Raw genomic sequence first — 11,921 nt, 5'->3', positions numbered from 1 at the left:
CCGCCACAAACGGAAGAAGTCAAGAGGAGGCAGGAGCACATGAAGCCCTACCTTCTTCCCTCTGCTGACCAGGAGAACCAATAGCAGCCCTGGCACTGACAAGCTGGTCCTCCCGCCGACCAATCACGTGTCTGAATGCATTCAACTGCCCTTATGTGACAGAAAAGACTCTCTTAGATAACATGTTACTGAAATGAGTTGTTTTGAAAATGTTGTTACGTGTATGTAAATGTATATAAGTGTTGTGATTTTAAGCTAGGAAGCTGAGTAAACATTCTGCGACACGCGCGTTCTTCATTTTCAAACGACTTTATTGATTATTTTACCCAAAGTACCATCAGATAATCTACACAGGCTGCGGTGGAACAGATGGCTGTGGCAGATGTGCACCAAACACATCCAAGAAAACACACACACACACACGAACCAAGTCAGTTTAGTTTTCTTCTCAAAAGTAGGAAAATTAGTAAGGCCTCCAAGATGTCACCTTAAATGTTGTATTTCTTATATTTTTTTCTTTTTTTACAGATTATGAACACACTAATACTCTATCGTTTTTTTTCTCCTATATTTCTTTTTAGTTTTTACTTTGCCAGTGGTGTGACGATGAAGCGACATCTCAACACAGACAAACTACTTGGCAATGTGTTTCTCAGCCCGACAAAACGTAACAACCACTGTCCGTGCCGACATAACAGCCCCGCATTAAAAAGGCCAAAGCAACAAACCAACCGACGAACAAACGAGAAAAAAATAACATCTTACAAGCGCTTGGATCAGAATATATATATATATATATAATTTTTTTTGTTTTGACACCCAACATTTTACAGTTAAGGAAATGTGAGCAGAACATAACGCATACCCTAAACGCAGGAACTACTGAAATTGGCAACTTTTGTGTCCCCCAGACCAAAACCTCCACCTGAGTCATTGGGTTTCCATGTCTGGGGAAACAGCGATCCCCTCCTCCAGCTCGTCCAGTCATCCTCGTGGATAGGGCCCAACCAGCGCCTCACACCTATTTCCGCATTGCATCCTGGGAAATAGGGCCAATCTAACTCGGGTAACAGGCTTCCAGTAGTTTTTTCCTTTCCCAACTGGCTCCTCCCCTGCTCAGAGTTCCACAATAGGCCCCGCCTCCCTTTTAAGCTCCACTCTGAGGCAAATCATGGCCTGTCCGTCATCAGGAGTCCGTGCTTGTCAATTTGTTTCTAGGCCCCTCCCACTCAAGTGGTCAGTCTTTAAACTCCGCCCCTCCACGTTCCGGGGTGGTGGCTACTAGGACCACCGGGGGGGTAAAGGGGGTAAAGGGGGTCGGGGATGGGGGCCGGAGGGTCCGCTACAGCAGGCTGCCGGGCCAGGAGACGATGGTCAGGGTGATCTTCCCCCTCAGCTCCTTAAGGAGACGCACCAGGGCAGTGTGCGTCATGCCCCACGTGCTCTTCCCGTTCACCTCCAGCAGGATGTCTCCACACCTGCAGGACACACAAACACACGCACGCACATCGTCAGACACCGGATGCACAGGTCTTATGTGATTAACGTATGTTACATATCATTGGTCCATACCAACTATTGAACATTGGTTTGGAAGGAGATTTAGATGAATCGTGTGGACCAGTGTCTTGTTGTCCATGTTATTTTGACATACAATATTTCTATATCTTCTTATAGACTAAGCGAACAATAAATCTCTGAAAATATGTAAAATAAATAGAAAAGTGAGAGAAAAAGGTGGAAGAGAAAAATTACAGAAAATAGATAAAGGAAGAAGATGGAGGGAACGAAAACCGAGCAAAAAGCGTGAGCGATCCAAGGAGGAGGGTGCAACAAATCCCCCCATAAAACAAAAAGAGTGAGAGAAAAAAGATGGTGAGAACCAGAAATTGAGAACATCGAGAGAGAGAGAGAGAGAGAGAGAGAGAGAGAGAGAGAGAGAGAGAGAGAGAGAGAGAGAGAGAGAGAGAGAGAGAGAGCGAGAGAGAGAGAGAGAGAGAGAGAGAGAGAGAGAGAGAGAGAGAGAGAGAGAGAGAGAGAGCGAGAGAGAGAGAGAGAGAGAGAGAGAGAGAGAGAGAGAGAGAGAGAGAGAGAGAGAGAGAGAGAGAGCGAGACTGAGAGAGAGAGAATGGGGGGGGGGGGGCAGCCTACCGGATCCTGCCGTCGTTGTAGGCCGGCGTGCCCTCGACGATGGAGCGAATGAAGAAGGACTGGTTGCAGTTGACCTCCTCCAGACCCCCCACGATGCTGAAGCCCAGGCTGCCGGAGGTGCTGCGGCGCAGGATGATGTCCTTACAGCAGTGCAGGTGCCTGCCACGCCCAGGGAGGAGGGGCAGAAGGTGGGGCCACACGAGGGTTACTTGTAAGACAGTGGACCCCGACAAGTTTATCCTCTTTAGGTTATTTTGACAATGACGTCCGCACACATGGTGCCCACATCTGCCCATTACATCTAGGTGTTTCCATTCATATATGTGACGCGACCCGGAATATAGAGAGCATCTCATTGCTGGGACGGAGCAAAGGGGCTTTGGGTTCTGCTGGATAGACGCACAGCGCACCACACTGAGTGATTAGTAGCACTTTGCTTTTGGCTACGGATCATTAGGTAGTCTGTTTGTGTACTGGACCTTTATGACACCTTACAAACCGTTTAAACTATTCTAAAAAAGGTATCCCTCAAGTCAGCAGTAAACCACAACCCGATATGCATATTAGCTGACCCAAAGTTGGATAGATGGATAGAGGGAGGGAGGGAGGGAGGGAGGGAGGGATGGAGCAGATAGAAAGACAGACAGACAGAGATAGAGAGATAGAGAGATAGATAGATAGATAGATAGATAGATAGATAGATAGATAGATAGATAGATAGATAGATAGATAGATAGATAGATAGATAGATAGATAGAGAGAGAGAGAGAGAGAGAGAGAGAGAGAGAGAGAGAGAGAGAGAGAGAGAGAGAGAGAGAGACAGACAGACAGACAGACAGACAGACAGACAGACAGACAGACAGACAGACAGACAGACAGACAGACAGACAGACAGACAGACAGACAGACAGACAGACAGACAGACAGACAGACAGACAGACGGAGAGATAGCGAAATAGAGAGCTATATAGATAGATAGATAGATAGATAGATAGATAGATAGATAGATAGATAGATAGATAGATAGATAGATAGATAGATAGATAGATAGATAGATAGATAGATAGATAGATAGATAGATAGATAGATAGATAGATAGATAGATAGATAGATCGATAGATAGAGAGAAAGATTGATAGGGTGATAGCTAGATAGAGAGAGAACACACAGAGAGGTGGAGGTAATGACCCACTAATGGCGAGTGCCTCAGGGAAAGCTGTTTGAAGGGCGACGTTGAGACTAAAGGACTCTGACTTCTAAACAAACCTATAAAGTTTTGACAGGCTCCGAATGTTTCAGATGTAAAAGTTGCAGATGAATTCCTAATGAGTGGGCCAGCTGGTTGTGTCACTCTCCGCTGGGAGAGGCAGCCAGCAGCATTTGGCCGAGGTCAGCCCGCATATTTATTTATCCAACTTATTTATTTATTTCATACGCTGAGAGAAAAGAATAGGACCAAGCGGCAAACTTTTTCCTCTTTGGAAGGAGCGGCAGAATGGTGGCAGATGCATGCGTGCGTGTCCTTTGTAATGTGTGGGTTTCAGTGTGTGTTCGCTTGTGTGTGTGAGACTATGTCTTTTATAGAATGCGTGTCCATGTGTGTCCACATGCATATGTATGTTTGTGTGTGTGCGTCTGTATATGTTTGTGTGCGTTGCATCAGTGTGTGTGTCTGTATTTTTGTGTGTGTCTGCATCTGTGTGTGTATGTGTGTGTGTGTATGTGTGTGTGTGTAGGTGTGTGTTTGTTATAGTGTATGCATCTGTAAATGTATGTGTGTGTGTGTGTGTGTGTGTGTGTGTGTGTGTGTGTGTGTGTGTGTGTGTTTGTTTATGTCTGTGTGTGTGTGTGTGTGCGTGAGTGCGTGCGTGCGTGTGTGTGTGTGTGTGTTTGTGCGTGTGTGTCCACGGATTGTCAGACACCCGTCCGTCCACCTACCTGGGCAGCTGCAGCCATGACACCCAGAGCGGGGAGTGGTCGTCACTAGGCAGGGGGCTCTTGCTGCTGTCGGTGGGCGAGGGGGCTAGGCAGGGGGGCAGGGTGCACTCCGGCTGGCAGTCCTCGGGGGGCCGCATCTCCAACACCTTCAGCACCACGGGGGACGTGGTGTTCTTCAGGTTTGCCACCGCCTCGCTGCGGGTCACCCCCGTCAGGTCCAGGCCGTTCACGTTCAACAGGATGTCACCTGTTGCCGGGGGGAGGGGAGCAGATCAGAGCGCCGAAAACATGTTGCCCTGAAGACGAGAATTTCCCCCTGCATACAAATATACGGTTTAATTTCTAATTTATTTTCCTTTCTTGTTTGTTCTGTCACTTTATTTTAGTATGAAGTACTTAGTATTATTTTTCTTATGTGCCTGTTTATATGCATCAATCCAAAGTGCTAATAAAAATGTTAATCATTACAAATGGAAACAGGAAGCTTCACAGGGCGTCTGAAGTTTCCATTTTTCATCATCTAACTCCTGAATATTCAGTGAGCTCACGACTGGCGCACAGCGGCATCAAAAACAAAGCACCACCTGCACATTATGATTCCCCCCTCTCACCCCCACCTGCCCCCCAGTAATCAAAGCGTTGCCGGGGACAACCAGGGGGGTCTGGTCAGCTTGCCAGAAGAGGTTGACCTCAAAGGCCGACCGTCTCTCCGCTCGACGGTGAAACTGTATGCAAATGTGTCGTGCTCAAAGTGCACACACAAACAAAAGCAGATGCACACACACACAGACAAAAACACAAATACACACACAGACGCACACCTTGAGCAGAAGGCGCAGGACAAATACAGACGGGCAGAACTTGTCCTTTTCATGGAGCCCACAGGTGCTACGCTGATAGACTGCATAAGCATACGCGTCCAGTTTACTCACAAGCACACATTTGCGCACGCAAAGGCTACACAGTTACGAATATACATCCACACACAGATGTTGATAAACACGCACACACGAATAAACACTAGGACAAGCATGCACCTACAAACACACCAATACACTCAAAAACACAACCACAAATAAACACACACATACACAGACACACACAGGCTAGTGCGTTAGTTTCAGTGCCTGCTGGGTTTGTGTAATGTCATGGAACTGCAGCGTTTCTGCTGTGCAACACCTTTAATCAGTTACGAGCGTTGAAATGCTAATGTTGGCTTGTAGGATAGCGTTGTCCTGTTAAGAGTTGATTTGGGGCGCGGCGGAGCGTGGCGGTGGCTTAGCGTAGCGTATCGGTAGCATAGCAAGCTAGGTAAATAACCTCGGTAATGAAACACGAGTCAGCGTTTATCTCTATCGCACCTTCTGTTTTCTGGCACAGGTGATGTATTCACCCAACGCATGGCCCTGACAACATGGACGACAGGACGCAGCCAAACACACACCTGGTCGCCTCGGGTCAATATTTGGGGGAATGAGGCGTAAACACAAAGATGCCTGCATTTGTAGATATCAGTGAGTGGGTGAAAGAGAAAGGGAGATACAGGGAGAGAAAGGGGGAGAAATGGGAGGGAAGGAAAGAGCGAGAGAGGGAGAGAGAGAGGGGGTGATGGCAAGACAATGAGACAGAAAAAGACAGAAAGGGAACCACAGAAGTCAAGAGGGAGGGAGACGGACGGAGATAGACACTGAGAAACGAAAAGAGAAAGAGTGGGCGATACAAGGAGGATACATGAGAGAGAGAGAGACAGAGACAAAGAGAGAGCAAGTGAAAGAAAGAGAAGAGGGAGAAATAGATGGAGCCACAGAGAGGGAGAGAGAAAGGGAGAGGTAGACCAGACAGACCGACACAGACAGACTGACAGAGAGATAGACAGGTAGAGGGAGAGACAGAGGAGCGCGACATTACAAGAGTCATTACCTTTGCGGATGGACCCCTCCTGTCCCACCACCCCGTCCTGGTCCACGTTGGTGACGTAGATGGGGAGGTCCCAGCCCCGGCTGGACATCCCGCCCGCCACCGTCATGCCCAGCGAGTCGTAGGGCTCCTTGGTAAGTGTCACAGTCTTCTCGTAGCACGCGGGCTTCTGGCACGAGTCCTGCACACAGGAAACAGGAAGTGAACGGCGGATGAGGCCGAGCCCTCTGGGTCACCTGCGACCACCTCTCTGCGGCTGAATCACGAGGTGATGCAGTCAGAGTCGCTGAGAGTGTTTGCAGCGCTTCGGGGTTGACTGCAAATTTGAAAGGTGTTGACTGTGAGTCATTATTGCCTACACGGTTAGTGTAGTGTTAGTGTGTGTGTGTGTGTCTATCCGATACAGTGTGTGGTTTATAGTTTGTGTGTTTGTGCCTCTATGTGTGTGTTTGTGTGTGTGTGTATGCATGTGCCTAATATAGTGTGTGTGTGTATTATGGCATGTGCGTATAATAGCGTGTGTGTGTATCTTATGGGGTGTATGAGTCAGTATCAAATGTGCTTCAGTGAGCAGCACTTTGACACATTGAGCTAGCTGGAACAGAGCCAGCCTCCTTCCATGTGCTGCATTAACACATTTCAGCCCCCCCCACACACACACACACACCCTAACTCTCTCGCAACATCTACTGCCCCATTCACCTGACAATCACCCCTCCAGTGATGTGTTAATATGTGGGTGTTAATACGTGCATGTATGCATGTGTGAGCGTGTGTGTGTGTGTATGTGTGTGCGTGTTCTCTTTAATATGCGAGTGCACGTTGCGGGTAGAGGTCGGTGGACGATGTTTGTTTTGCCTGGCGTGGCATGGCAGCGTCGTGGTTGTCACGGCGACCGTCACTTCGTGCCGCGGTATAAAAGACCACACATGAAAGGGGCTATATTTAGCGCGGGCACGTTGGAGCTACAAAAGGTTGTTGTTTTCTTGCGGGTGCGTTTTGAGCATAAAGAAGCCTTTATGTAGCTCCTCCCCCCGGAGCTTTTTGAAGCCGGGTTCGGGTCTCCGGGAGACACTGTACAACAACAATGTCTGTCCGGAGCACGACGTGATTTATCACCGGAGGAACACGCAAGGTCGTAAGAAGCCTGTAATGACGAGGAGCGGGAACTTCTCTGGAGGAGGAGGAGGATGTGGGAGGAGAGAGGGGGCCGGTCTGAGAGAGGGGGACAGAGGGAAGAGAGAAGGGGGTCAGGAGGAGGAGAGGTGATGAGGTGGAGGAGGAACTTGAAGGGAAGGAGAGAGAGGGGGGGGGGGGGGGGGGGGGGGGGGGGGGGGGGGGGGGGGGGGGGGGGGGGGGGGGGGGGGGGGGGGGAGAAGAAAGGCCAGAGGGTGAGAGAGGAGGTGAGGTGAGGAGGCGGGGTGAGAAGGACGGGGGAGAGGGGAGGAGAGGGCTTAAGGAAGTGAGGACAGTTGGAGGTGAGGAGGGGTTAAGATAAGGTGGGAAAGAGGGGAGGAAGGGACAAGGAGGGGAGTTGAGGAGGAGAAGATGATGTGCTCATGAGAGAGGAGATAAGGAGGTGGGAGAAGGGGATTGCTGAGAGAGCTATGTCAGTGTAGAGGGCAGTTAATCAGGAGTGAATCGGGAGTGAATCAGCTATAATGGGGTAATAAATTGAGGGATAATTTCTACATGAAAGAAATTTCTTCTGCATGAGTAGAGGACACACAATTCATATGTTAGTGCTGATCAGTGTGTGTGCCTGTGTGTGAGAGTGTGTGTGGATAATATGCTTATGTTCCTGTGTGTGCATGCAAATGTATAGGTTATTGCCTGCGTCCGTGTATATGTGCATGTATATTTGCATGTACATGTGCTTGCATGTGTGTGTGTGTGTGTGTGTGTGTGTGTGTGTGTGTGTGTGTGTGTGTGTGTGTGTGTGTGTGTGTGTGTGTGTGTGTGTGTGTGTGTGTGTGTGTGTGTGTGTGTGTGTGTGTGTGTGTGCGTGTGTGTGTGTGTGTGTGTCTGTGTTTCTTCACCAGTATTGAGGGCTCCAGGTCTACGGGGGAGTAGGGTGGGGGGCCCTCCATCCCCCAGGGGGCCTCCTGCAGGATATCCGGGGTGGGGAGGCAGATCTGACGGGACACGATGAAGTGGACGAGCTCCTCGCTGGCCTGTGGGGGGGAGAGTATTGGGTCATCACGGGGCGGAACGGTGGAACGGCGCCTTGCTGAGGTTTTCTGCACTGTAAGGGCCCGTGTCCACAGAGTTTCTGGAGCAGAAATGCGCTGGGGTGGCGCTGGGGGGGGGGCAAAGGGATGGGCGAAGCGTCTGTGCACTGCAAAAAGAAAACAGCTGCATCTCTGTGCTTTGTGGACTGTTTCTATGATGGGACGCGCCAGGTTAGCTCCTTAGCTCCTGTAGCGGTAACTTCTACTCAAATACAACTATATTATAATGTGTAACTACCTGCTCATCTCCAAAACTACATTTTAGTTTGACAGTTTATATAATGAGCCCTAAGGCAACATTGAGTGCCCTCCTAACTGATGCATCGTAGGAAAAATAGGCACCTAAATAACATCTCATCTGCAAACTATTCTCTTGTTTGCTATGTCTTCTGGCTGCTTTGAATCAGATGTTTACTTCAAAGAGTTGTAATCTCGGTGATACATTTGTTGTTGAAAAAAGTCCAATAATCCCTCCTTGTCCCGCCCTCCATCGTGTTCTGGGTACATTGGCTTCTGTTTGTAATAGATGACGAATGTGCAGCTAAAGCTCATCTCCTCAGACGCATCCAGGTCTGCGGGTGATAAACACCGTGTCGCCAGAGCACCTGGACCCAGCCGCGGCCCCTTATCTGCCCTTGGCTGGGTAGGCACGGCCGCTGCCTCGGCGCGGCCAGCAGTGATGTGATCGTAGGGGACAGTAAAGCGTTTTGTGTTCAAGCAGATTAATGTGAGGGGGGGTTGATCTCATACAGCCAGTGTGCGCCTCACACCTCTTCCCGGGAGGGCCCTGGACAGCTCCTTATTGTTTTTTACTGCCAATTTAAGGTCTCTCCTCTCCTCTGCTCTCCTCTCCTCGCCTTTTCCTCTCACCGTTGCCGCGGAGGGGATTCGCTCTGGAGTTTAAATTATTTATACTTTGACCCGGCGCGCCGCACGACGCAACATGCTAACCCACAGATTTGCATTGCAGTCTGAAAAGACAGAATGTTCTCAGCTGCGACTAGCTTCCTGTTTTCTAAATTCGCTGTGCCCGAGAACACAGCAGCCGACCTAGCAACGCACACGGTGTCTTGATGGATCTAAAGGGAACACAATTTTATCATCTTCTCCTCCTCCTCCATTTTAGATTGTTGTTCACCTCCTTCACCCCCCTCCTGCTGCTCTTCTCCTCTCTCCTTTCCTCCTCCTCTTGTCCTCTGCTCCTCTGTGACTCTCTTGAGCTGCCTCCTACACTTATTCTCACACACGTAATCGAATGCACGTACACGCGCGTACACAGCTGTGCCCGGATGCACAAAAGCACGCACACACACACGCACGCACGCACGCACGCACGCACGCACGCACGCACGCACACACACACACACACACACACACACACACACACACACACACACACAGGCACCCATGTGATTGAATACACCACTCGACCTCCTCCCCCTGTCTACCCCCGCTCCCCTCCTCTGAGGTTTCTGCTGCTCTCGAAGGCGCGGAGCTGACTCCTAAATTACCCGGTCCACCTCGTTATCGTCTTAATTGAAGTGATTTAATTGCATCAGCGCCAGTTCTTAATCTCTGACAGAAACGGCTGCCTTTGGAGCGCCCATCGTGGCTCCGCGGGAGCTTGCCGGCCGGTCTCCTTCCTCAGGAAACTCGGAAACGCTGCGCCGTCCAGCCCGCAAAACAAGCTCCGTTGAACCACCATTAAGCACATACACGGGTGCCTCACGGCCCGGGGAGCAGATCCCGCCTCGGGCTCAGCCCACTGGAGGACCACCACAATTATAACTATTAGCCGCATTAAGCACGGAGCCAGCAGCCAGCGACTAATGAGCCACCATCACCACAATTACCAACAGTAGCCCAGGGAGCCAGAACAGCCCAGCACAACGAATGTACCACTCGGCTGCGGGTTGATGCCCTTTTCCTGGTTTCTGCCTTTGTTCTGCTCTGTAAACACTAACATCCCTAATATCTGTTTTTACTTGTTTGTATGAACATAATTATGAACGTAATTATTTACAGTTTTATTATTAGTTAGTATGTTAGCTATGTTAGCATGGCTACATCCAGTAAGATCACCGCAGGCCGGCTGCGTCTTTTTTTGGCAGCTCCACCCGGCTCCCACTGTTGCTGCTTAAACGCAACCTTCCCCCCATCCCCCCGTGGGCGGTCGAACTGGCGTTTCGCCACGACTCTCGCTTCGGTGGGAACCTCCCCTTAACCGTGACTCAGGAAACGGTGGGCCTCCAGGACTCGACCGGCTCACCTGTATGAGCAGGGCGGCGTGCTCCGGCGCCCCGTAGCGCAGGTCGTGCCCGTTGATGGCGAGCACGCGGTCGCCCACGCACAGCTGGCCGTCGCGCGCCGCCAGCCCGCCCTCCAGCAGGTGGAAGACGAAGACGCCGTGCTCCTCGGGGCGCCGCACCAGCTTGATGCCCAGCTGCTCGTCGGGGGCGTTCTTGCTCAGCACCACGTGCACGCTGTCGTCCCGCCCCGGCGGCGAGGACGCCGAGTGGTGGTTGTGGGGCGCGGGGTAGGCCCCGCCCCCGGCCGCGTCGTGGGCGTGGCCGTGGGAGTGGGCGCGGTAGCGGTGGCGTTGCTCGCGCAGCACGGTGAGCCGCAGCAGGGTGCAGGGCTGCTTGAGGGTGGCCAGGGCGAAGCAGTGGGCCACGTTGCTGATGTCGATGCCGTTCACCTGGTCCGTCAACAGCACAGGGTTCAGGTTCAATGGCAAACTTTATCGTCCCGCGAGGGGTGATTATTTCTTTGAGCGAGCCAACCAGACTGGAGTTACAACAGCAACAACACACAACACAACAGCGAAGACTAGAGTTACGCCGACGTCAGCCAAACACAACACAGCCTAGAAGAGAGCATAACAAAGACGGTCCCAGGGGACTACCTGCCATTTCTACATAATAAAGAGGAGGAAGTGATCGAATACATCAGAGCGGCAAAACAATAACAACGCCTAGGGGGCTTTTATTTTGTTTTTTTGTTGACTACAATCAACAACTAAATGATTGGGTGATTGGATTTATTCAGACATGAATCTTTGTCCGTTATCCATACATGGATCTGTTTCCTATTGTCAGAGACAAAAGGGGGCCAGGAGCGAGTGCCCACCTTGAGGATCATGTCCCCGGGGAGCAGGCGTCCGTCTCGGGCGATCACCCCCTCGCGGTAGATGTCCTGGATCAGGATGCGCACCAGCGGGGTCTCGTTGCCCCCAACGATGCTGATGGCCAGGGGGTCGGCAGGGTCCACCCGGGTAATCTTTATGCTTGTGAGCTCCCCGTCAGGGATCAGGTGATGGAGCTGGGGTAGAGCCAGCACTGGAGGGACAGGGAAGAGAGAGAGAGAGAGAGAGAGAGAGAGAGAGAGAGAGAGAGAGAGAGAGAGAGAGAGAGAGAGAGAGAGAGAGAGAGAGAGAGAGAGGGCAGAAAGGGAGAGGGAGGGAAGGCAAAGAGAGCATGAGAGAAACACAGAGAGAGGGGGGAGAAAGAGGAAGGATGAGAGAACACAAATAACAAGTGATAAAAACAGAAGCTGCTGATTTGCAAAAAAAGAGGGAACATTAACAAAAAGGGGAGAGCTGAGAAAGGATAAAAAACGAAACCAAAATCAAACATAAAAAAGGCACAAACGTAGCCTCCTATGCAGAAGATGTTTTGACGGGGC

The 11,921-nt window shown here is 50.7% G+C and overlaps 1 protein-coding gene across 2 annotated transcripts in view; it reads right to left on the bottom strand.

Moving 5' to 3' along the window:
• Positions 1-293: 293 nt before the first annotated feature.
• The window catches only part of lnx1 (ligand of numb-protein X 1), a 43,553-nt gene continuing 31,925 nt past the window's right edge, over positions 294-11,921 (bottom strand). For both annotated transcript variants that reach the window (XM_030372788.1, XM_030372789.1), the window contains 7 exons: positions 11,367-11,575; positions 10,507-10,935; positions 8,046-8,180; positions 6,010-6,187; positions 4,090-4,336; positions 2,152-2,310; positions 294-1,478 (listed from right to left, as the gene is read on the bottom strand). In XM_030372788.1, coding sequence (XP_030228648.1) covers positions 1,343-1,478; positions 2,152-2,310; positions 4,090-4,336; positions 6,010-6,187; positions 8,046-8,180; positions 10,507-10,935; positions 11,367-11,575 — 1,493 coding nt within the window. In that variant the 3' untranslated portion in view covers positions 294-1,342. The remainder of the gene's footprint in view (positions 1,479-2,151; positions 2,311-4,089; positions 4,337-6,009; positions 6,188-8,045; positions 8,181-10,506; positions 10,936-11,366; positions 11,576-11,921) is intronic.

This window comes from Gadus morhua, chromosome 12, assembly GCF_902167405.1.
Source record: "Gadus morhua chromosome 12, gadMor3.0, whole genome shotgun sequence".
Lineage (NCBI taxonomy): Eukaryota > Metazoa > Chordata > Actinopteri > Gadiformes > Gadidae > Gadus > Gadus morhua.
This window is presented reverse-complemented; position numbering and strand designations above follow the sequence as displayed.